Raw genomic sequence first — 26,414 nt, forward strand, 5'->3', positions numbered from 1 at the left:
TACTCCTTTTCTTTTTGTGAATACAGACTAACACAGCTGCTACTCTGAAATCTTATTATTGTTCTTGATCTGCATCTGCAGAGTTTGCTCTGCGGATTGTTCTTTCTGAGGAAAAAAACTATAGATGTTAGTGGTTTCTATTGAACTCTCCACTGCCAGTCCTGATCATGTATGACCCGGATGTTGAATTCCTTTTCTTTATGATAGCTGGAGTTGTCCATCCTTTTTCTCCATCCAATTTAACACGAACAAGGTCACCAGATTCTAGACCTGGCAGTTCTCTGAGTGACCTCGGTTGTAAAAGTGTTTATAAGCTTTTAGGTTTCAGAGTAGCAGCCGTGTTAGGCTGTATTTGCAAAAAGAAAGGAGGACTTGTGGCACCTTAGAGACTAACAAATTTATTTGAGCATAAGCTTTCGTGAGCTACAGCTCACTTCGTCGGACCTGTAGCTGTAGCTCACGAAAGCTTATGCTCAAATAAATTTGTTAGTCGCTAAGGTGCCACAAGTACTCCTTTTCTATAAGCTTTTAGCCTTTTTATCCCGTGTGGCCACTCTGGAGATAGATTCTTTTCCAAAGTGGGAACAGTAGTTCGGAGTTGTCTTACCATCAGGAGTTGTGCTGGCCATGGGCAGCGGTGGAGCCCCCCTTCGGGGAGGCTAGCCCCTGGTTCCACCCCTTGCACCGGCATGCCCCTCCCCCGTGGCCAGAGCCACGAGACCCCCTGTTCCCCTCCACAGCCAGAGCCCCAATACTTCCTGCTCCCTTCTGCAGCTAGAGTCCTGAGACCCCCTGGGTCCCTCCGTGGCTGGAGCCCCGAGACCCTTCTCCCCCCCCCCGCAGCCAGGCCAAGACCTCCCCCCGTAGAGGAACCCTGTGTCCCTCCCCCCTGCGGCCAGAGGAGCCTCGGGCCAGCCAGAGCCTCTCCCCCAAACCTGCCCAGAGGAGACCCGTCTGGCCGGAGCCCTGGCTCAGCCGGAGCTGTCCATTTCTCCCTATTTCAGTGCACAAATGTAGTCCCTCATAGCTACCCATACTCAACCTGTGAGAATCCTTATTGGTTTATATGAAGCTGTAGTTGTCCTGGTGGTCCCTCAGACCCGGAGGGAAGTGGTAGGAGTAAAATGTGGCCCGATGCCATGTAGTATTGTGGGAGGAGTAGGGAGCTGCTACTATGGAGTTCTCTAAGGACTGCAAAGAGGAGGAAGTCTCTGGGCTGTCTGGACTTGTAGGTCACTCTGGGTCTGCAGCATTTGGGTTTGCCACCTAGGAAGACCCAGTTTGTCCTGGTGCAGCTCCCTCTCTTTTTGATAGAGGGACTGCAGGGTGAGATGGGAGAATCACAGTGGAGCATAAATTGGGGTCAGATGGGAGGGTTGCACTGGGGAGTAAATGGAGGCAGATGGGGGAGTGATACTGAGGGACAGATAGAGAAGAGGGTCACACTGGGGGGACAGATGGGGAGGTCATGCTGGGTGCAGACGAGGCAGAAGGGGATCACGTTGAGAGGTAGATGAGGTAGAAGGGGGAATAACCCTAGGGGTGAGAACAGGGGGGGTCATGCTGAGAGGTAGATGGGCAAAAGAGGGATCATCGGGGGGGGAAATGAGGGGTCACACCAAGCAGCAGAAGGGGGGATCACCCTGGGAGGGATGAAGGAGCATCATGCTGAGGGACAGATGGACAGAAGAGGGGAGATCACCCTGAGGGGAAGACCAGGGGTCCCACCGAGGAGTAGATGGGAAGAAGGGGGATCACCCAGAGGTGGTGAAGACACGGGGGTCATGCTGAGAGGTAGATGGGCAGAAGGGTGGGGATCATTCTGAGACGGAAGACCAGGGGTCACACTGAGGGCAGAAGCGGGGGGAGAATCACCCTGTGATGGAAGACTGGGGGTCGCACCGAAGGCCAGAAGGCGGGGGGAGGGGATCACCCTGGGACAGAAGAGCGGGTGTCACTCCAATGGGCAGACGGGGAGAAGGGGGAGATCACCCTAGAACAGAAGAGTGGAGGTTGCCCCCAGGGGCAGAAGAGGGGGAGTCACACTGAGACGAAAGAGCAGGTGTGGCCCCCAGGGGCAGAAGGGGGATCACCCTGGGAGGGAAGAGCGGGATCACCCCTGGGACAGGAGATGGGGGATCACCCTGGGAGGGAAAAGTGGGGTTGCCCCTGGGGTCAGAGGTAGGGGGGGAAATCACCCTGGGAGGGAAGAGCGGGTGGTCACCCCCAGGGGCAGGAGGCGGGAGGGTAACCTGGGAGAGAAGAGTGGGATCGCCCCCTGGGGCAGGAGGCGGGGGGGAATCTCCCTGGGAGGGAAGAGCGGGGATCACCCCCAGGGACAGGAGGCGGGGGATCACCCTGGGGGAAGAGCATGGGGTCACCCCCAGGGGCAGGAGGCGGGGGGATCACCCTGGGAGGGAAGAGTGGGGTCGCCCCGGGGGCAGGAGGCGGGGGGTTCACGCTGGGAGGGGAGAGCGGGGTCGCCCCGGGGGCAGGAGGCGGGGGGGTCACGCTGGGAGGGGAGAGTGGGAGGTGGCCCCCGGGGCAGGAGGCGGGGGGTTACGCTGGGAGGGGAGAGCGGGGGGTGGCCCCGGGGGCAGGAGGGTCACGCTGGGAGGGGAGAGCAGGGGTTCGCCCCCAGGGGCAGGAGGCGGGGGATCACGCTGAAAGGGAAGATTGGGGGGGTCGCCCTGGGACGGAAGAGTGGGGGTCGCCCCCAGGGGCAGGAGGCGGGGGGTCACGCTGGGAGGGGAGAGCGGGGGTGGCCTCGGGGGGCAGGAGGCGGGGGGATCACGCTGGGAGGGGAGCGGGGGTTCGCCCCGGAGGCAGGAGGCAGAGGGGATCACCCTGGGACGGAAGAGCGGGGTCGCCCCCAGGGGCAGGAGGGGGTCATGCTGGGGGGGAGAGCAGGGGTGGCCCTGGGGAAGGAGGGGGGTCACGCTGGGGGGAGGCCCAGGGCAGGAGGGGGGGTCTCGCTGGGGGGCAGAGCAGGGGTGGCCCGGGGCGGGGGGTCCGCTGGGGGGGGGAGCGGGGGGCCCCGGGGCAGGAGGGGGGTCACACTGGGGGGAGAGCGGGGGTGGTCCCGGGCAGGAGGGGGGTCACGCTGGGGGGGAGAGCGGGGGTGGCCCCGAGGCGGGGGGGGTCACGCTGGGAGGGGAGAGCGGGGGGTGGCCCGGGGCGGGGGGTGTCACACGCTGGGGGGGAGAGCGGGGTGGTCCCGGGGCGGGGGGGGGTCACGCTGGGGGGGAGAGCGGGGGTGGCCCCGGGCGGGGGGGTGTCACGCTGGGGGGGAGAGCGGGGTGGTCCCGGGGCGGGGGGGTGTCACGCTGGGGGGAGAGCGGGGGTGTCCCGGGGCAGGAGGGGGGTCACGCTGGGGGGGAGAGCGGGGGGTGGTCCCGGGGCAGGAGGGGGGTCACGCTGGGGGGAGAGCGGGGGGTGGCCCCGAGGCGGGGGGGTCACGCTGGGAGGGGAGAGCGGGGGGTGGCCCCGGGGCAGGAGGGGGGTCACGCTGGGGGGAGCGGGGTGGTCCCGGGGCAGGAGGGGGTCACGCTGGGGGGGAGAGCGGGGGTGGCCCCGAGGCGGGGGGGGTCACGCTGGGAGGGGAGAGCGGGGGGTGGCCCCGGGGCGGGGGGTGTCACGCTGGGGGGAGAGCGGGGGTGGTCCCGGCGGGGGGGGGTCACGCTGGGGGGGAAGCGGGGTGGTCCCGGGCGGGGGGGGTCACGCTGGGGGGGAGAGCGGGGGGTGGCCCCGGGGCGGGGGGGGGTCACGCTGGGGGGAGAGCGGGGTGGCCCGGGGCGGGGGGGGGTCACGCTGGGGGGGAGAGCGGGGTGGCCCCGGGCGGGGGGGGTCACGCTGGGAGGGGAGAGCGGGGGGTGGCCCCGGCGGAGGGGGGTCACGCTGGGGGGGAGAGCGGGGGGTGGTCCCGGGGCAGGAGGGGGGTCACGCTGGGAGGGGAGAGCGGGGGTGGCCCCGGGCGGGGGGGTGTCACGCTGGGGGGAGAGCGGGGGTGGTCCCGGGGCGGGGGGGGGTCACGCTGGGGGGAGAGCGGGTGGCCCCGGGGCGGGGGGTCACGCTGGGGGGAGAGCGGGGTGGTCCCGGGGCGGGGGTGTCACGCGGTGGGGGGAGCGGGGGTGGCCCCGGGGCGGGGGGGTGTCACGCTGGGAGGGGAGAGCGGGGGGTGGCCCCGGGCGGGGGGTGTCACGCTGGGGGGAGAGCGGGGTGGCCCCGGGCGGGGGGGTGTCACGCTGGGGGGAGAGCGGGGTGGTCCCGGGGCGGGGGGGTGTCACGCTGGGAGGGGAGAGCGGGGGGGGCCCCGGGCGGGGGGGTGTCACGCTGGGGGGGAGAGGCGGGGTGGCCCCGGGGCGGGGGGGTCACGCTGGGAGGAGAGCGGGGGGTGGCCCCGGGCAGGAGGGGGGGTCACGCTGGGGGGGAGGAGCGGGGGGTGGTCCCGGGCAGGAGGGGGGTCACGCTGGGAGGGGAGAGCGGGGTGGCCCCGGGGCGGGGGTGTCACGCTGGGGGAGAGCGGGGGTGGTCCCGGGGCGGGGGGGGGGTCACGCTGGGGGGAGAGCGGGGGGTGGCCCCGGGCGGGGGGGTGTCACGCTGGGGGGGAGAGCGGGTGGGTCCCGGGGCGGGGGGTGTCACGCTGGGGGGGAGAGCGGGGGGGCCCCGGGGCTGAGGGGGGTCACGCTGGGTGGGGAGGGGGTGGGTTTTGGCCCAGAGGGGCGGGGCCCGCGGAGGGGCAGAGAGGCCGAGGGCGGGGGGATCAGCCGAGGGCAGGGCGGGCCCTGACGTCAGCACAGAAGCCGCGCGCGGGCCTTGCGGCTGAGGCAGCCCGGGGTTGAGTCGCCCACGTCCGCCCCGTTCTCCTATCAACCACCCAGGGCGGGGCGCTGCGCCGCGAGGGCCGACTCCGCCCTGCCCGCCCTCGGCGGTTGCTAGGAGACCGCGCGACGGGCTCGGCCGCAAACTTGTCAATGGGGCGTAAAATGCCGTGAAGCCCGGCCGGCTGGGCCTGCGGGGTGAGAGTGGACCGGCCGGCTCCCCCGCGCTTATATGCCCCGTCCCCTGGCGGCCGCCCCCCCTCCTGCTCCATGTGGGCCCGGCCGCGGCCTCGCTGTCTCCCCGCCTACTATGGCCAGGAAAACAGTTAGCAGGAAGCGGAAAGCGGCGGCTGCCCTGCGGCGGCGCCCGGAGGGCTCCGCGGGGAGCAGGTACGGGGAGCGGGTAATGGGGGGGAGCCATGCCGGGGAGGGCTAGCAGTGACGGGGGGGAGGGGCGCGGCCGGGCGCGGGGGGGAGCAGGTGACGGGGGGGAGGGGCGCGGCCGGGGCGCGGGGGGGAGCAGGTGACGGGGGGGAGGGCGCGGCCGGGGGCGCGGGGGGGGAGCAGGTGACGGGGGGAGGGGCGCGGCCCGCCGGGGGGGGAGCGGTGACGCGGGGGGGCGCGGCCGGGGGCGCGGGGGGAGCGGTGACGGGGGGGAGGGGCGCGGCCGGGGGCGCGGGGGGAGCAGTGACGGGGGGGAGGGCGCGGCCGGGGCGCGGGGGGGCGGTGACGGGGAGGGAGGCGCGGCCGGGGCGCGGGGGGGAGCGGGTGACGGGGGGAGGGGCGCGGCCGGGGGCGCGGGGAGCGGTGACGGGGGGGGGGGGCGCGGCGGGGGGGCGGGGGGGGGCGGCGGCGGGGGGGGGGGGGGGGCGGGGGGAGGGGCGCGGCCGGGGGCGCGGGGGGAGCGGGTGACGCGGGGGAGGGGCGCGGCCGGGGGTGGGGGGATCGAGCCCCCCGCCCGGAAACCGGGGGACGCGGCGCGGGGAGCTGGGTCCAGGGACAGGTACTTCGCGGGGAAGGTCCCAGGTCCGTGCTGGGGTCGCCGGAAAAGGGCCGGGCCCAGGTCAGTGCCGGCGCGGGAGGGGAAGCGCGGGGGTCGGCCCCGGGCTGGGGCGGGCTGCAGAGGGGTGCAGGCAGGGGCCCCGCGGCCAGGAGAGGCGGGGGCCCGGCCCGGGGTGGGTGTGGGCTGTAGGGAAGGGAGGAGGGGCCCAGGGAAGGAAGCGATGGCGGGGCGGGTTCCCCCGGGCCGGTGGAGGCTCGAGAGGACACTAGCTAGGTAATGCGGGGAGCAGGTACGGCGGGTACTGCGCGCTACGTCTCCCCGGGGCTCAGGCCTGGTAACACGGGGGGGCGGGGGGCGGAGTAACCGAGGGGATGAGCTAGTCCGGGCCCGGCCGGCCTCCTGCCGCTCGCTCGGGTGCCGCCCCGGGGGCTGTGGCCCCTGCCCTCGCCCCGGGGGAGAGGCTGGCACCTGGCTCGCCTGCTGCGGGGGTGCCTGAGGGCCGCCGGTTTGCTCTTCCTTGCTGACCGCGCTGCTGGGGGCCTCCTGCTCGGGACGCGGGGCCCCGTGGTGTCAGCTGGCTGGGGTGTCCGGGGCCCCCAGGGGAGCGGCGCCCGGGTGCCGGGGGGCCCCGTCCCCACGTCCCAGCGGCTCCCGAGCAGGGCTCCGGCTGCTGCCCGTGTTTTGGTTCGATCGTTCGAACCCTGTAACCGACTCGCACTCCGGGGCCTGGGGGGAGGGAGGTGGGCGCTGCTGCTCCTGTGTAGGAAACTCACTCGTCCGGGTCCTGATAAACCCCCCCCATCCCTCCTTTTCAGTCAGTGGCAGGCCAGTAGTGCTCGATGCTCCGGATGATTGTAAACGGAGTGGGAGGAGGTGCTTTGGAGCTCAGGTTACTGCCCAGGTCGGTATTGAACCAGGCTGTGCTCCTCCTTTGTGTTTGAATGGGGAAGCTATTTGTTGGAACACCCCTTCCCCCGACCTCCTCCCCCGCAGCAGTCTGGGTTTGATACGTTTCAGTCGAAATTGACATAATTAGACCTGGCATCTTGACTCGGGATGCTTTCAGCTGTTAGGAAATCCCAAAGCACTTTCAATTGCTCATGGGCATCTTTTAAATTTCATTTCAACAGCAGCACCCTGCAGTCAGAATTGGTGTACAACATCCCTGCAGCGATAGTTGCCTGACACATATGTATTTTAAAATTCTAATATGGCTGAAGTTTATGCTGGGATGGGTTTAACCCTCTTGTATAGTATATTAGGGTAGGTTACAGTATTTCATTTTTCAGTAGCAGCCATGTTGGTCTGTATTCACAAAAAGAAAAGGAGGACTTGTGGCACCTTAGAGACTAACAAATTTATTAGAGCATAAGCTTTCATGAGCTACAGCTCACTTCATCGGATGCATTCATTGATAATTTATGGTTCTGTATTAAAGAGGAAGTTATTTAAAATACACTGTGACGACAGCATTGAATTTTGATTGTCATTCACAGTATGGCTGGGATCACTCAGCTCACAAAAGGAAAAGACTCCCCCCAGTAAAAAAATCTCTGGTGTACTACCTGAAGGCAGAGAGGTTCGGCTGCAGAATGAATCCAGCTACCATCGTTTGTTGCATGGATATGCGGCACAGCAAACTTCCCAGTCTCCTGAAGAGAGAGAATTTCATCTTGGGACCCTTAATAAAGTTTTTGCATCCCAATGGTTGAACCACCGACAAGTGGTGTGTGGGACAAAATGCAACACAGTAAGTGTGACTTATTTGTTTTCCCTCTGATAATTACCACTACTATTTTCATGCATGGCCTATGTGTAGATCCAGCCTCTCTCCTTTCCATCAGAGGAGTTTACTACTTTTATGTTGGAAAAACGATGGCACAGTTGAGTCTTGGTTTTTGTCATGAGGATGGCAAGATTTGATCATTTATTGGCTTTTATGGAAGGTAGCTTTAGAGGTGTAGTCTGGTTTAGTAACTTAGGCTAATAATAAAAAAGACTCCATTCTCATTACTCATTCTTGTACATGTTGCTCTCTGTGTACCATATTCTGTAAGTGCTTTTAAAGGGACACTGTGAAGATAAAAATCATTCACCTAAATGCAACATTTTCTCAATTTTATGGTTATAAACTGCTAAACTCAATTTTAAATATCCATTTTTTCCCCATTTTGGTTTACTTTTGTTAACGTCTTCCATTTGGGCACGTGAACTAGTTTAATTTAATTTGTTTCTGGTGAAGCTAAACACTTTCAGGTTCTTAGTTCTGCATTGTTTGGATTTCAAACACTACAGAGAATATTAAAGTGAAATGTTTTAAGTAAATAAAAACATAAACATTTCTATTTCTGTTGGATGAAATCCTGGCTCCACTGAAGTTATTGCAAAAGTCCATTGACTAAATTGGGGCCAGGATTGCACATATCAAGCTACATGAAGCTTCTTGGAGAAATAAATGTTGGCCTTATGCTAAGTTGAGGCGTCTTACGAAAAAGAGTATGTGCTGGAGCAAACTGATATATGACACAGCACCAAGTCACCTAGACAGCATGGTATATGAGAAGTGATTAACTTTGATTTTTTTGGCTTAAACATTTTGCAAAATGTGAGGAAATTGCATTTAACTGTAATTGGTAGAAATAGTATTTTCTCTTTTTTAAAAAAAAAAAAATATAACTGTGCTATTGTAGTGATGGCTACAACAAAAATGGCTGAATTTAGAAAACTTGGCATGTAATATCTCTTAATGAGAACTACTGCCTAGCTATATAATTAAAATTTTAATAACTCTTGAGCAGAGCCTAACAATGCCTTATCCTCTCTCCACTTACATTCTTCCTGCTCTGGGACTGCTGCTGGGACAGTTTACATGAGGGAGACTTTAGCAAAACACAACAAATGCTTAGAAAATCTTTTTTCCTTGCATGAGAATTGTAGGTCTTAAAGGGCTGCCGCGGTTTTTGCTTCATTCTGCACTTTTTATCTGTACGTGACATAGGTACAAATGGGCTGCTGCCTTGTTAACACAGTCTTGTGAAAAACTGTTGCTAAAGCTGAGGAGTTCAAAGTGGGAAAACTAATCTTGCTGTTATGCCCTCACCTCAGTGAGATGTAAAAGCCAGAGACTAATGGGGGCTATTTAAATGTCAATACGAAGCATGGGCAATATCCTTTACTAAAAAAGAAAAAGCAAAAGACGGAGGGCAACGTTGCTTCTTTGTAACTGAAACCTTAAGGAAATGCAAAAATGAAGGTTCTTATAGCCGCTCTAGCTGGTCACTTTATGGTACATATTTAATAGGGTTTTAAACCACACATTTAATTAGAAAATCAGGGCTAGAAATCTTCCATGCCACTATAGTGATGTGCACTAACAATAGGAAAGTTATTCCCACAAAGGGCTAAATTGTGCTATATTGGGTGTAAATCTGAGTGAGTAATTAGCTTCAGTTGAGTTGCATGTAGTTTACACTAATGTAAAGGATTTAGCTCATAATATTTACTTTAATGAAAAGTTTAATACCACATCAACAGTTTTTGTTGTGTGTTATGTAAGCTGCCTTTGGCTATACCATAACAAAATTAAAATTACTTTTTCACCATAAATGAAAATGTATTGACACAATGTTAGCTGTGGCTTTGTTTCTGATGAATCTGCAGCGTATATGGTTGGTCACTTCATAAGCAATGTTGTAAGGAACATGGACAGCTCTATCCGTTTGCTACAGCTTCTATTGAATAGAGAAGTAACTTCTTGTCTGAGTCTCTGGGTCCTTAATTTTTCCTATAAATATCCCTGTACGTATTCTTGTATCTAAGAGCTTGATCGTTATCTTAAATATTGTGGATTTCACAATTGGCAAGTTTTAAATAAAATTTGGCATCTATTTTGTATTTGTTGCTATATATATGACAAAGTTTCTATCCTATTATCTCTGCCAAAACTCAAACACACAATAGATTACGACTTTTTTCTGAGACGAGTTCTTATTTTGTCATGATTGTACAGTCACGAGCACAGTGGGGCCCTGTCCCGTGATTGGAGTCTGTAGGTGCTACTGCAATACGCACAACCAAATACAGCGAGCAGCTGTCACATCTGCCCCGCAACCTTGGGTGCTTTACAATACCTAAGCCGCTTTGTTTTCAGTGTAAACCAATTTTTACCAGAAAAAATGCTGGGTTTTACAGAAAGTTTTTTTTTCTGATTTTCACTACCTTGTTTTATTAGGAAATTCAATAAATTGCATGAGATATATATTACAATAACACATTAGTCCGTTTATATGCAAAGCTGCCTGTTGAAGTAAGGCTATGTAGAAGATACACACAGTAAATAAACAGGCACGTGTGCACAAGCTCTGAAGTGCATTTGCATCTGAACGTAGTGATGAATATCACACTCACTGCATACATATTAAAAGCTGTTAGCAGATCCCAGTTTAAAGATCTGACACACAAATAGGAAGGAAACAAAAATCTTATAAGAATACATTTCAGAACACAAGGAAGTATTCAAAAGTTCAAAAAAAAGAAACTCAACTTCATCCTTTTCTCCTGTATGTGCCGCAAAGAGCGTGACCCAGTTATTCAATCTAAACATTTATAGGCTAATAGTTCTAAGTCTACAACAGTAAACTGTTGTGAAATGAAAAATGAAATGAAAAAATGAAGTTTTATTGGAAATATATTGTTTTCTTTACCTCAGAGGTGGCATTGTGTTTTGAGTTCTGTTTTAGTTCTGCAGCAAACCACATTGAATTCCATTAATCAAAGCATTAATCTGCTGAATACTTTTTCCCATCCACCAAAATAAACCCCAATATTTACTCAGAAAAATTTTTTCCACTGTTTTTTTCACCTGTCTTTTTGTTGTTGTGGTAATAAACACCGATACATTATTGGAAAATAAATAAAATAGAAAATAAAGGCCCTAACAATGCCTTGCAGAAGTAGCTGCTACCTGGGCTGCTCACAAACCGCCTTCCAGTATGCAAGCCACACCCTGTCTGTGTGTAACTCTAGGCTGCTAGCCACACTTGGGTTATACTCTGGCTCCAACCAGCCTTGGTTATACTGCAGGGTGATCCCAATACACCCTCTGTCTTGAATTTTCCCACAGAAATGTCTGTCCTGTACTGCCCAGCCCTCTCCTGGACAATACAAATTATATTAGGTCCACTGTTTCTTTAAAAGAATAATATGCACACAACTTGTCACCCCAAATGGAGTTACCCAGATAATTCAGTTTAAACACACTGGATTAGAAAACAATAAAGCAAGTTTATAAACTACAAAGATTTTAAGTGAGTACAAGTAATGAGGCATTAAAGTAAAAAATTATTACAAGAAAAATAAAGATAAGACATTTACTAATAGCTTAACAAACTATTTCGATTCAAGCAAAGTTTCTTAACATATGCTTTCAGCAATCTTACTGACCAGACCCTGTAAGTCAGGACCCTTTCTCCCACAGTTGAACGGATATTTTTGTCACTTCAGGTGCAGTGAATGCAATGGGCAGGGAGAGAAGAAGGGTCCTTTGGGGTGTTTGTTTTCCTCCTTTTATAGTTTCAGTCCACTTCTTGAAAAACATTTCCAGCTGTGCACCAGGAGACAGTCTATGCGGAAGGAAGGTCCTGCTGCTTTTTCTCATCTGTTGGAGCTCTCTTTGTTTCCCTTCCTGCTTGATCACTCTTTACTGCTTGAATGCAAATGAAGTAGAGCACATACTCCTTTGTTTCGGACAGAACTGTTACTAGCTTTCCTCTGGGAAGGGCTATGGGGTTTGAAATGTGTTGTTAATGCCATTTGGGGGTATCTTATAACTTCAGGGTTGCCATTTTACCAGAACAGTGAGCAGCAAATAGTGAGTTTTCAAATGATGCCTCACAAGGCATACTTTGTACAAAAACTATTACAATAGCGTGTAGGGTATGAAAAAGGGCTGCATTCTGTCAAGCCCTGTCCCTTGATTGGGGTCTCTAGGTGCCACTGCAGTACATAACCAAATAGAGCTAGCAACTGCTCCTCACCCCCAAACTGAGAGACTTTTACATGTCTGTCAAAGGATGTTTTAAGGCACATATAGCAGTGCCATCTAAATACCAATGATTGGTACCAGATATTTAGGCAGAGGAACAGGGATGGATATGATTGCAAACAAACTAGAGAGAAACTTCAGGGCTGTGTGGGAGATGACTAGATTTGGTGCTTGGAGACAACATTGTGGCACCATAAAGGGTGCTGGACTGTCTGAACTTCAGTGTGTTTGAGGGGCCTCTCTCTTTAATCTTCACAGCTCTGGGGAAAGGTCTTTTTACTAACCCCCCCCCCCCCAAATGAGTTAATCACTCTGCAACTTCAGGTTCAAAACATCTACCTGAACATATACTGTTGTTGTTCGTAGTAGAAGTTGCAGGGGACTTACTGTAAGCTCAGACAGAAAAAGATTAGAGCTGTGATGTCACTCCACTTACCTAATGGACTTGGTTGTCAGTTGCTTCCTGCCTAGCAGAGGGAGGCAGCACGCCCTGCTCTTCGATTTCTTCTTGCTCCCTGTCAGGACTGATAGCTAAATCGCAGAACCTCAAGTTTTCCTTTTATTGGCTATTACTGTTTCTGAAATCGCTTTTCAAAGGGATGAGTGGTTTGCTTGCTCAATGCCATTAGAAACTCTTTCTCCCCCTAGGTGATTACTATGTTGTGCTCAGAGCCTCAGCAGTCCTGCTGCAAGTCACCTTCCACAGAGACTGTCTCCTGGTGCACAGCTGGAAATGTTTTTCAAGAAGTGGACTGAAACTATAAAAAGGAGGAAAACAAGTTGCTCTTGTTTGTGTTTGAATATTTGTGGCCTATGCAGGCCATATGTCAGCACTGGGCCCAATCTCCTTTGTACTTAAGGAGATCAGCAGACTAGTCGCATGTGCTCAGTCCTGGGTTTGTGCCAGAGCTGACCAGGTGGTGATCAGATATAAGAGCACTTCATCTTCCTTTAAATGACAAAATAATCATGAGGAACACAAGGGGCTCCTGACATTGCAGCACTTGGTTACTAGAGAGCATATGTGGTAATTCTCCCCCTTGTCTGGATGCAGGCGCTGATAGCCCCTGAGGGGAAAGCATGGTTTAATATTTCCTTTGCAAGCCAATTTACTTTCTACTCTACCTCTTAGGATATCTCTGTGCTGTAATTAAACACCCATGGCTGGTCCATGTTGGCTAACTTGGACTTGGGGGGATACAGGACTATTTAATTGTGGTGTAGACATTTGGGCTGAGACCTTCCCCCCTCTCAGGGTCTTGAAATCTACACTGCAATTTAACATCTCCATAGCCTGAATCCTGCAAGCCTGAGTCATCTGACACAGACCAGCCGTGGGTGTTTAACTGCAGTGTAGACATACCCTATGTGTCTGAAATGGAGGATATAGGAGAAGGGGTTCTTCCCTGGCATCAGGGTTTGTCTCTTGTAAGCCTGCATTTGGAGTTTGTAAACCTGAAGGTGCAACCTCCTGAACAGACTAAATCTGACTTTGTGCAAATGAGCTTCTAAAGGAGACCCGTTCTTTCAGTTGCATGTTGATAAATAGTGAGGTGACCATTTTTTATACTTGTAAGCAGTTGCTGTTCTGCCACCTGCTGCATGATGGCAGCCATTTGCATTAATAATTTTCTTCAAATTCTGTTTTGGAATTTCTCAGCAGATATGTGATGGAGTGTCAAAACTGATGCCCATTGGTAGGTTCAGTCTTTTCCCTCTGTATCCTTTGCAATCTGTTTAAAAATATTAACTGTTTTGACAGCCTCTTGGAATTGAACACAATGGGAGAGGCACATGAGAAACTGACAAACTGGACTTCAGCGTGGAGCAGATAGAACAATAACACTCTTTCCTCATTGACAGGCATCACCCCAACCTGAAAACAGTTTGTAATTAAAATTGCTGAGTGTCTTAGGGACACCACCTTGGTGTAATGTGACATTTGGTCTCTGGTACTAAGGGCTAGTGTTCAAGTTTGCAAGCAGGCTTATACCCTGCTGTCGTCATTTCTATCTAGGTTCCTATTGTGCCCATCACATGGCGTAGAACTGATGGTGGCCTCTTTCTGCCTATCTGTTAGCTTCTCAAACAAATGTGCCAGTTCTACACTGCCCCATATGTTCTCCATGAACTGATCCATAAGACCACTACCCTCTCTTTATATCTATCCCTTAAGAAGCACCAGTACTGCAACACTGATAAGTGCGTTTTATGCTGGAGGTACTGAGATTTGTTTGTTTGAATCCCTTTTGTAAGGGAGTCTTACCAGTTTGAAAGCTTGACCTTTTCATAAAGAAATTTACAGGTTTAAAGAGTGAAGTCTAATGCATAATCTTACTGTAAACCACTTTCCATTCTGGTCTGACAAAGTTACTGTCAACTCTCAGTGACCTTACTTTTCAGCAAGCCAGTCCTGGTCAACAATAAACTCAAATGCTGACATAAATAACCAAAATACAGTTTAGTTTATACAGAGGTAGTAATGTTACTTTCTGCAAGAGTTTGAAAGAATTGTTGTGCAAAATGAGTACAACTCCTCACTTAAAGTTGTCCCAGTTAACATCGTTGTTTCGTTGTTAAGTTGCTGATCAATTAGGGAACGTGCTTGTTTAAAGTTGCGCAATGCTCTCTTACATCGTTTGGCAGCCGCCTGCTTTGTCCACTGCTTGTAGAAAGAACAGCCCGTTGGAGCAAGCTGGCTGGGGCTTGGAACCAGGGTGGACTGGCAGCCCCCCATCAGCTCCCTGCTCCCCAAAGTTCCCTGTGTGGCAGATTCCCAGCAGGCTATCAATTGCTGGGCAATTCAGCTGTCCTTCCTCCAATGCTGTGTGCTGCTCCTGCCCTCTGCCTTGGAGCCGCTCCCTGAAGCCTCCTGCTTCCTGTACAGGGCGGGAGGAAGGAAAAGGGGGAAGCTAATGTCAGGGTGTCCCCCCCCATCCCCGCTCCTGTACTGTACCTTATTTCCACAGAGCGGGGATGGCGGGGGCATGACAGGGCTCCAAACAGAGGGATCTTGCTGGCAGCTGCTGTCTCAACTTGCTGATCTACTTAAAAAGGCAGTGTACTTAGAGTGAGGTCAGCATACTTCAAGGGGCAATGCACGTCTCTCTCTCTCTCTCTCTCACACACTCACATGGTGTGTCTCCCCTCCCTCCATTCATGTTTCCTTGTAGAGTGTGAGGCAACATTAACAACAATGTGTTAACCCGTGAGGACTCAGCCGAGTGCTAGTTCATCATTTGGCAGTAAGGCATTCCCTGGGAAATATCCCACCCTCTGACTTCACCAACTCAACCAAGCTTCACAATCATCATTGCTGTGTACAGTGTTAAATTGTTTGTTTCAAACTTATACCGTGTGTGTGTGTGTGTATGTTAAAATAGTCCTTTGGTGAAAAAATTTCCCTGGAACGTAACCCCCGCATTTACATTTTAATTCTATGGGGAAATTGGATTCGCTGAACATAGTCTCACTTAAAGTTGCATTTTTCAGGAACATAACTACAATGTTAAGCAAGGAGTTACTGTATAATGTGCTTATTTGTCATAAGGAAAGATGCTATCAGCCAGCGTTCATATACAAACCTGGTACTGTGTAAATTTAAGTTTGTGCCCACTTATGGCATTTGTAGAGGTTTCAGAGTAGTAGCCGTGTTAGTCTGTATTCACAAAAAGAAAAGGAGTACTTGTGGCACCTTAGACACTAACAAATTTATTTTATGTGAGTATCCAGTTTTGAGAGCTTATTCTTAATCTTTCCCTGTTTGCTGTAGAGCATGTTGATCAGGTGGTTCCACAGTTTCTTTGAGAGCGTGTGGCACAAGTTGTCAGCATAGTCTGTGTGGTATGTAGATTGTAATGGAGTTTTTACCTTCAGTCCTTTTGGTATGATGTCCATCTGTTTGTATTTGGAAAGGAAGATGATGTCTGTCTGTCTGTCTGTCTATCTGTATGGGTTTTTTCATGAAGTTGATTTCCACTCCATACAGCTAAATTCAGTGCCTTGCATAATAAGACAGGTTTCAGAGTAGTGGCCATGTTAGTCTGTGTTCGCAAAAAGAAAATTTTAGTCTCTAAGGTGCCACAAGTACTCCTTTTCTTTTTATTAACTAGAGGATCACACATCTTATTGGGTGTATAGCTCAGCCTGCATAAGCAATCAGAGATACGTCTTCAGCACTAAATGAGCTCTCTGTGGTTTGTAGTCATTGGAAATCGGACTTCCTCATTTTTCAGTTTTCATCATAATCAATAGTTTTGCCTATTGATAAATTCCAAAATTCCAGGGAATGCTGTATGTATCAGATGGAGTGTTCTAAATGTACAGTCATGTTGCAGACAGAGAAATGTCTTTGAGTTGACTGTAGGACTTTGCTTTGCCCAGCCAAACATTTTTGGTTACAAAAGATCAAATGGCGCATGCAAGTCATGTGGCTATGTGTAATGTACTGATGAGTTTGGCTATCTCCTTGCTGTCTCTGAAAGACTGGTAAAGAACCAAAATGGAACTGACAGAAGAACTTGCAAACTGATTTAAGTACTTTATTAAGAGAGGAAGGATGGATTGTGTGGTAAAAGCACTGGCCTGTGTCTCTAGAGATTTGGATTCAGCTTCTGTCTCTGCCAAAGGCTTAACTGTGTGACCTTCAAGCAAGTCACTTAATTGCTGTGTGCCTCAATTCTCCCACTGCAAAGTGGAGATAATTCCTTTGTATGATCTAGTTTGATTGTAAGCTCTGTGAGGCAGGAACTGTCTCCCAAGTGCAGGTATATCACCTAGTACAACAGGGCCTTGTGCTGCTGGGACTTGTGGGTGCTACTGTAATACAAATTCTAAAGAATGCATAAAGTTAATAATCGAAGAAGGTACGATGGGATGGAGTCAAATGTAGCCATAGCTAGAGCACTGCAAATCTGCAGATATCCACGGACCATGTTTGAGGATCACCAATCAAATGTGGATAGAAATTTTGAATCTGTGCAGGGCTTTAGCCATAGTATCCATAAGCTAAAGGGGTGTGGCTGTGGCAACTGTAAATCCCAGCATTCCATGTTTACATTGACCCATAATAAGAGGTTTCAGAGTAGCCGTGTTAGTCTGTATTCGCAACAAAGAAAAGGAGTACTTGTGGCACCTTAGAGACTTTCCACCGAATACATCCGATGAAGTGAGCTGTAGCTCACGAAAGCTTATGCTCAAATAAATTTGTTAGTCTCTAAGGTGCCACAAGTCCTCCTTTTTTTTTTTACATTGACCCAGGCATTCTCTTCTTGATCCTTGAGCAGCCTATACCTCTGATTCAGAGATGAGGAATCATGGAAGCTAGAGATGGGAAAGGTCTGTTGGGTCATCCAATCTGTTTCTATGCTAGTGCAAGATTGTTCCCCACTGGACAGCTTGAGTCTGCTCCATTTGATACAAATTAGGTGTGATCCTCTGGTTCCTGGTAGTTGGCAAAGCATTCTTTTGTCTGGTTAAAGCTTGGATGCAGTGTTACTGCATACTGACAGTTGATATAAATCACTCTTTGCTGCTAGTTAATCAGTTTATAAAAAGTTAAAGAATAAAAAAACAAATCTGTATAACTAACCTTCCAGGTATAGGCAGCTATCCAGTGCTGAGCATGTCAGCATAAGCTTGCCCCATGAGTTGTGGTTTTTGAGCCCCAGACCAGGATGAAAGTTCCACCCAAAGGTGAGTTATTGAGGGAGGGGTTCTCATCCTCACTTGAGATGTGGAGGTAAGAAGGGAAAACCACTAGGGTTGTATAGTGTAGCCATTCCAGAACTCTCTTAACCATCATAGAGACCAGACTGGTATAGACACTTGGAAGAGCATTTGCATCCATACTTTTATTTTCAGTCACACTGATGTCCTGGGTTTGTTTGGGACATTTAGCAAATGATGGGGAATAGGGCATTTCTGACTTACAGTTTAGATGTCATAATATGCTGGGTTTAAAAAAAAAATTGAATTTAAAGCAGCCAAATATTTCGTATTTCTGAATGTATGAATCATAAGAGGATCATAGGCTCTGCCTTCCTGTTTCTTGCACTGTTGGACAGCAGGGCATCTGTCTGATTGGCTGTGTTAAAGCCAGTTCAGAGACCCGTTTAGTCTCCTGTTAGTTCCTTCCAGTCCCACACTTCTATGATTCTGTGATTCTTACTAGATCATGAGCAAATGTAGTGAAACCAGAAAGACCTGTAGGCACTTGATAGTGCGAATTGAAAATCGGCCACCGCTTCCCCTTTTTCACACCTGCTCCCCCATGATGATCTTGGTTACTGTGCTAAACTCAAGCTATTCTGGTTGTTTTATTCTTTGCCTTAATTATTTTTAGATCATCCAAAAAAGTGTTAAGCACCTCACGGAAACAGTCCCTGACATGTTGTAGAAGTAAGGGATTTCATCTGCAATGTGTTGGTGAGGGAGAAAGAGAACTGGAAACATAGAACGAGACTGACAGAACAGGCTGGCACAGAAGGAGGGTAGCGTACTGTCACAGGCTCATAGCATGAGGAATAAATTAAAACTTAAAACATGTTAGTATGGTTGCTTGCTGTAGGCGAATGCTGTTAAGCATGGAAGACCAAAAAAATTAAAGCAGAAGGATTGGGTGTCAATGAACATTGACATTGTTTCTCCAAGTCCTTTTGTGTGTGTGTGGGCTAGTTTCTCAGCCCTCTTGTAGATATTTGGGGCCCTAATGGTTTTGCATTAGTGTTGGTTTTTTAGACAAAAAGAAAAGGAGTATTTGTGGCACCTTAGAGACTAACAAATTTATTTGAGCATAAGCTTTTGTGAGCTACAGCTCACTTCATCGGATGCATGCCTGCCCTGGGTGCCCAGTGCAGCTTGTATGATGATTGATGTGATGCATGTGGCATATTCAGATTCCACAGAATCAAAGGTTTTATTTTTTTTAAAGATGTTTCTAACACACACAGTTGTGAAGAAAACCTTCCAAAAATTAACCAGGTGTAACTAATGCAACACTGTTTTTCTGAATCTGCAGGCATTCTGACTCGATTACTCTGAGTGGAGTGAACTGCACTATCTCACATTAATCCCACTAGAGTGCTAACCTCAAAGCCTAGTGATGGTACTTGCACATGGTTGCACTATTTAATTGCTGATGGGTGAAATAAAGAAGACTATGGGAACTGGGAGTTCCTGCTGGAAGAAAGTAGGACACGAATGAGAGGGGGGAGACCATACTTTGGGGAAAGGGAAGAAACAGTCATAGTCTTAGGGAGAGTGGTGCTAAATGTGACGGTAAATACTGAACAAGTTGCGATGTTCAGATATTCTGTAAAGGCTGTATTCTACTCTGATTCTGGGCAAAATTCCCATTGGTAACAGTGGGAACTCCATTGTGTATTGAAAGTAGTATGCAGTCCTAGACTCTCCTGTCATACATAAAGATGGATTTCATCCCTCGCCACAGAATGAGTTGGACTTCTCTGGCTTGCACAGATTTGTAGATGTGTGAGATAGCAACTGTAAGATCTACAATTATAGTAAATGTTTTGGGTTTAACTCAATGTTTATCATTTGATGCTTATTAGGGAATGGAAAAGAATTACTAGTTTTCTCAGGCAACTGACAAAGAAATGACATAAATATAAACTTTATTCTAAGCACCAGAAATTGTTGTGCTGACCCCATTACAGAAGTGTCTGGCAAAGTGATAATTTCAGAACGTCTTCCCTGTTCTTTTTTCCATTTCATTAATTCAGCTTCTTAAAAGCCTTTGATACTAAGGGTATGTTAAAAGAAATGCTACAAGTGTGATGAAAAGGGACAGTTAACTTAGCCTGAGCCGTGCAAGCCCAAGGGGCTGTTGAATTGCAATGTAGATGTTCGGCTTTGAGTGTCCCAGAGCTCAGGCTGCAGCCCAAGCCTGAAAGTCTACTGTGCAAATCAACAGCCATTTAGCCCAAGCCAGCTGGCCTGAGATAGCCGGCATATGGGCCAGGTGCAGGTGTCTAATGGCAGTGTAGACGTACCGTAAGTGTCCTATGTTTGGATTTAAAGAAACAGTCAACTTAACACTTTTGTCTTGAGTGTTAGACTTCTGTTCTTACAGGTAACTTTTTAGCATCTGATTAAGGTAACTTCTTAAGTGTTAACTGTGTCCCTTTTTAATCACACTTGTAGCATTTATTTGAACATACATTTTTGTGGCTTAGCTTTGAATTTAAGCATCATTATGAGAACCAACAATGTCATAACTCAGATCAAGAGTGGATCAAGTGACCTGCTATTTTGTTTCTCTTCAAACTTATGACGTGAATTTGGTTCAGTGGCTCTGTCTTTACAACTTCATGTACATCTGTTCAGCTGTTTGTGGTAGATGTCCAGACTGGTCAAATTACGAAGATTCCTATTCTGAAAGACCGAGAACCTGATATGGTAAACCAGCAGGGCTGTGGCATTCATGCAATTGAGCTGAACCCTTCGAGGACACTCTTGGCTACAGGAGGAGACAATCCAAACAGCCTTGCGATTTATCGTCTGCCTACACTTGATCCTGTCTGTGTGGGAGATGTAAGTTAACGTATTTGGGCAAGGTACAGAGTCACTCAGTAGGTATTACAGTGAAGTGTCCAAGGTCAGAAATCTCACTTCATGTAGAATTTAAGTGTCAGGGTGAATACGCTGGAGATATGGACACACATCCCTGTTTAATGTGGTCTGTGCACATCTTTAAAAATCTTACTTTAGTCTGGAAGAGTGAACAGGCAAACCATGCAAGGGACGAGTCTACTCTGCTGATCCTGGGGTTTGATTCTATCCTTAATAAGCAATCTTCTCGCAAAGGCTTCACTGTAGAAAGAGCTTCTTAGTAAGCCACATCCCCCAACTACAAGTGTTACCCTTCAGATAGAAATTAGCAACATCCTAAGTTGCTAACAGAAAACTGAAATTTCACACACAGTAAACTGAGGCATAAACCAGGCTGTTTAGCATAAACTATTTTGTGAGATGATACTGTCGGGAGGGTCAATGAATTCTTCCCTAAGGGTGTGACTTGGATATGGATTCTGAGTACAGAACTGGGCTCTGTTGGTTAGTTCTAACTCTGTAGCTCTTGCCTGCATATGATGTAAACTGTACCGTGCTCCATTTAAAAAATAAATAAATAAAAATCTTATGATGTTTTAGAAAAGTTTCTTAAAAAATAAAGCTAAAGGAAGTGTCTTTTTGAAAGCTTTGTTCTTGGGCAGGACCTTCACGAGCATCAGTGAGTCACAGCAGCTGAGGTCATAATATCTGTGATAGCTGTTTTAGGGTGATAACCAACTGCAGAGTAGCCTGACTTCTAAGGTTTATAGGACGTCACTTGCTATTCAGTTGCTTAGTACTGTGGCTCAACCCCTCTTATGCAGAATTAGTCTTGTTGAAGTCAAAAGAGAGCGTCAGGCCCGCAGTTCTGTGAACAGACTACAGAGGCATCCCTTGAGTTATCTAGCTTTACTACATGGGTAATTATTGTGTATGGAACACCCATATTTCCAGCCTGACCTATTTTTCCAGAGCTGCAGTGTCGTGGGTTGTAAATACATAACTATTTTTAATAGCTTCTTCGTATAAAATTTAGAATACAATTGATTACATCAATAGTAGTGATGTGTAAAAAAGAAAGGAGTACTTGTGGCACCTTAGAGACTAACAAATTTATTTGAGCATAAGCTTTCGTAAGCTGTAGCTCACGAAAGCTTATGATCAATAAATTTGTTAGTCTCTAAGGTGTGCCACAAGTACTCCTTTTCTTTTTTGCGAATACAGACTAACACGGCTGCTACTCTGAAAGTAGTGATGTGTGTCTGAGGAAAATAAACAGGAAATGTGATACTTTTGAAAAATAAAGGGATGCACCTATCTTAAGTGCAACATCTGATTCTTCAAACTTAAATTTTGGAACTGAATGAAGTTTAATCTTCATCAGGAGGCTTCTTTACTCACCACTGATGTTACAGGGCCACTGTCTATTTGAATTCTATTTCAAAAAGTAAGTTTAAAGTAGTTTAAGGTAATAAACTAAAATTTGCAAGTTTTGTGGTGTCACAAATTGTCACAAATCACAATTGTCTGTTTTTTTAAATAGGCCTTTCCTTTTGTTGCTGTACAAAAAACCAAACTCCCTGTTTAAGGTAAACTGTACGACTAGTTGTACATTTGCTATCAGTTGGTATGTAAAATAAACACACTGATAAATCTGACAGGCTGATTTGGGCGTGTTTTTTTTTTTCCCCCCTCTCTCTTCAGGATGGACACAAAGACTGGATATTTTCTATTGCCTGGATCAGTGATACTATGGCTGTTTCTGGTAAGTTTATCTTCACGTAAGCATTTTAGAGAGTGGTTGTTTAATGTCTGTGTCTTAAGGAAAGACTGCAAAGTGCTACTGTCTAAGTGTGTTGTCTGACGAGGTGATCAGAGTGTCAGGAAGATGTATTTGATGGAGGAACAGGGGAGCACAATTTTGTTTCATGCTTCCAATTTAAACCCTGTGAAACGGAACCACAATCTACACTTGAAATATAATCGTGGTAGCACCAAGCTGTCTGATATAGCTAGGAGCATCCTTTTTCTAATGCATTTTGTTTGCAGTGTGGATGATACAGCATGGCTGTAGAACTGCTGTACTGGCCACACTACAAACAAAAAGCCTTATTAGAACATGGGCACCTCTACCCATGACAGCCCTGAATGGACATGATTCAACCTGAAGTGTAGTTGGAGGCTAAATGGTGTGTGTGTAATTGCATGTGGATGTGTCTCAACCAGGTCTGTATCTAAACTCTTTAAAGATAGCAAATGTCTTTACATGCAATGAAATAATTAAATCATGCTTTAAAAATAACCCCAAACCTCCGCACCCATGTAGTTATACTGAGTGCCTTTAAATCCCACTAACCTAGTTCTTAGAGTGCATCAGGAAGAATGTATCCCACTCGGAAAAGTTTCTGCATATCCGTGCTTATTGTAGACATTGTCACTGGAAAATGAGTAAAGTAAAGCAAACCTTGATTGTGGAGATGTGAAGTCTCCAGGAACATGTTCTCCAACACTGAACAATGTGGTGCAGTACTTGATTCTGCTCCTTTAGTAGGTAAGGTTTAATATAATTTAATAAATCTCTTTTGTAGTCATTAAATATTGGATACCGTTCCTCTGTACGTAGAGAGGGAGATTGGGGCTCGACTGTGAGTGCAGCTCCACCCGAAACCACCTGCAGCCTCAGTGGTGCTTTTTAAAGCTGCTTATTTTCAATCTTTGGTCAACTCTGCGGTTGGTCTTGCAGAGAGACTGGTCCTACTTTCACACTTTCTAGCTGATTATAGCTTTCCTTTACTATTGGTCTTGGCCTTCAATGAGCCTAGATTCGGGGGGAGGGAGCAGGGGAGAGGAGAGCATTCACACAATGGGAAGTGTCTCAAACACAAGCTAGTAAAGTTGGGGAAAAAAACAAATATTACTGAGAAGGCTTGGTGGAGAGAGAGAGAAGGGAACAATATAGCAATAAAAAACCTAGTACATGATTGTTTTACCCTGTTTGTTACCCCCACATAGCTTCATCATTGTGCATTCAGAGGAAGAGAGCCTGCCACATCATGTATACCATGTGACGCTTCAGGTTGGCTCTTTGGCATGTGTCCCTGTGGCACACAGGTTCTGCTGTCTGGACATGTCACGAAGGCGGCAAATCCGAGCATAAATACTGTATTTAAAATTTTAGTCAGCTTGCCAAGTATGTTCTGGAGAGCTTGTTTACCTGTGGGTCCTGGTGCAGAAAATGCCAAGGACAAAACGATGCAGAAGGAGAATTAATAAACCCTACAAATGTGAAACTAATTATATTTTGCCATTAAAGTCAAGAAGCAGAAATATTTTAAATAAAGCTGGGGGAGGAGTTACCACATGCCTCTATGTAGGTCAAGAAACTGAAGGCAAAATTTCACACCACCTTGTGGGAGGTAGGTTAAACATCTTTCCCTCTCAGTGAAAGGAGCTACTGGTCCCACTGCAGGTCAGGTCAGGTTGCCAGCCACTTCCCCTAGTTTGGGATTAGAGGCCTGCCAGCCCCTGATGTCTCATGTGAACACTCGGGAGGCCTTTTTGTATCCTGCTCCAGAGAGGGCTGGAGGATTGACTTTCTGTGTCACTTGTTCTTGCTGGATAGATACAAGGGTCAACCTCCACCCAAGTGTGTAGAGTGTCTTATTCAAGGAGTTCATAGACATAAAACTAAATCTCTTTTGACCTAAAGCAGCTTTGAAGGAAGAATAAGTCTCTCATTATAGGCGAACAATAGGCTCTTCCTTGGTAAGAGCTTCTGATAGGATGAATAATTCTCTAGATGATATTATAAGCCTAAGGTGACAAATGGAATTCTCCCCTTAGCTTCAGGGCTAAACAGTTTAACAAGATATAGTGACATGTTTCTCTGTTAGCAGTAATAAAAAGAACAGCTTCTTTATAAAGCATATCAGGGTGTTTAGAAATTAATGGGGCTGCTATTGAATTTTAAATCTCCATAACAAATAAGATTATGCTCCATTTAAAAGTCAGGATCATACAAATTAATTGAGTGGTAGGACCCTTGTATCATAAAATGTTGTTGGGAAGCCCTTCACTGTGATTGTCAGTAATGATCATTAGTGGGAGCTGATGGGATTTATTTGATGGTAAAAGACAAAATATGTTAAGCCATTGATGTCATGCGAGGATACTGCCATGTCCAGATGACTCAGAATCCATTTTATACTTTAAAAATAAAAAAGAAAGTATACCAAAGGCTGCAATTTCAAGGGGTACTGATCCTTACTTGCTCTTTCAAGCTTCAAAGGGAGACACACATGAACAGAGGGCATAGAAATCACAAAAAATATACTCCCCTCCGCTCCCCCAGCTGTGATCTTTGACTTTTTTTAAAAAAGGAAAATATCTTTAAGTTCATAATACAAAAAATACTTAATCAATTTTAACGATGGAATTAATTTTATTGTATTTACTTGTAAACTTCATTCAATGTAAACTCTGAAACTCCATACTTTGCAATTAATGCTGTTATGAATTTTCTTTAAAATTTACAGTGTCTTACCCATGAACACTGTGCAGGAGTTATTATACATATTGTATAGGCAAAGAAGTGGAAGCACAGATGGAAGCGAGTTGTCCAAGGCCAAGAGGGATTGGGTCTCAGGGCTGGGAATAAGAACTCTGTTCCTTGCTCCCAGACCTGTACTCACTGTGCTCCTCTAGTGTCAGCTTGGACTAATTTAAATCAACTGTTTTAAATGATGATTTAAATTATCAAGTGGAAAGTCTGTATTTAAATCGTCAGGTTTAATAAATTTTTCCATTTGTACTTGTTTTCTAAAGAAAGGTGGATTCTCATTGGTTGGCATAATCATTAAAACATTAATTTCCAAGTCAATAGAGCCTTTATGCTAATTTGGTATATCTTTTTGCAACTTAGGAGGGTGCACTATAATGTAATACATTTATGTAATTGTATAGCTGAATATTTTCAGATTCTTATTAATTGTACATTTTTACTAGAAAATTAGAAAGTTAGAAAACTGTGGATCATGTATTGTCTATTTATTAGGTAATTAATTTTTTGATTTGTGTCAAATTGCATTAGGATGATAACCTGAATTTAAACACATGACAGCATATATAACTTTGTTTTGTTCCATACAAATATCTTAATGTTCTGGATACCTAAACTTCCCTTATCAAAACATGTTCCACATTTACAGCTAAAGGAACAGAGGGATTAACTGTAGTCAGTGAATTAAACTGATTGCTTTAGGTCACCTTGAAAAATTTTCAAATTTCACTAAGTGAAAGTGACTGGAGCTTAAGTTTCTACTCACCTCAGTCTCTCGAACACAAGACAACAGTCCTCAAGTTATTTAAGCTGTCATTCAAACTTTAAAATTAGTACATCTCATCCCTTGTTTCTGATTCATAGACTGGAAGAGAGAGACAATTTCCTGCTTTTTCACTTTCCAGTCAATTTGCTCAATTTTGAATGAATTAGAATATTTTCTTCATTTGGTCTTTCTGTGCCTGCAGAGGAGGCTACTGCTGCCGAAAGCCGGTTTATAGCACTTCAACAAACTCTGGTGCTTAGCAAGTGACTTCTACCAGCTCAGTGATGTGACTTTATTTAAACAGCAGCAAACAAGTACTGTTTTGAATGGTTCACCTCCCACCCTGACATTATTTTAGTTGTAGCTGTGTGGTCCCAAGATATTAGCGAGACAAGGTAGAGGAGGTGGTAGCTTTTATTGACCAGCTTCTGTTGGAGAGAGAGAAAACAAGCTTTCAAGCCACACAGAGCTTGTCTCTCCCATGAATAAAAGTTGGTCTAATAAAAGATATTTCGTCCCTACCTTGTCTCTCATTATTATTGATGGGTGAGTATTAGATGCCCAAGTCACAGCAGCATCTTCAGCATAAATAACTGAGCAACTTTTTCACCTATGGAGTTTGGCTGGTCCTGATCACAAACTCATCCATAAGC

The 26,414-nt window shown here is 48.0% G+C and overlaps 1 protein-coding gene across 1 annotated transcript in view; it reads left to right on the forward strand.

Annotated features, from left to right (window-relative positions):
- The first annotated feature begins 4,872 nt into the window (after nucleotides 1-4,872).
- DCAF12 (DDB1 and CUL4 associated factor 12) overlaps nucleotides 4,873-26,414 on the forward strand; it is a 37,071-nt gene continuing 15,529 nt past the window's right edge. The window contains 6 exon segments of the mRNA XM_038401738.2: nucleotides 4,873-5,173; nucleotides 5,176-5,210; nucleotides 7,320-7,392; nucleotides 7,395-7,573; nucleotides 20,213-20,419; nucleotides 22,142-22,202. Of these exon segments, the coding sequence (XP_038257666.1) occupies nucleotides 5,053-5,173; nucleotides 5,176-5,210; nucleotides 7,320-7,392; nucleotides 7,395-7,573; nucleotides 20,213-20,419; nucleotides 22,142-22,202 (676 nt within the window). The 5' untranslated portion in view covers nucleotides 4,873-5,052.

Source organism: Dermochelys coriacea, chromosome 5, assembly GCF_009764565.3.
Source record: "Dermochelys coriacea isolate rDerCor1 chromosome 5, rDerCor1.pri.v4, whole genome shotgun sequence".
NCBI classification, from domain to species: domain Eukaryota; kingdom Metazoa; phylum Chordata; order Testudines; family Dermochelyidae; genus Dermochelys; species Dermochelys coriacea.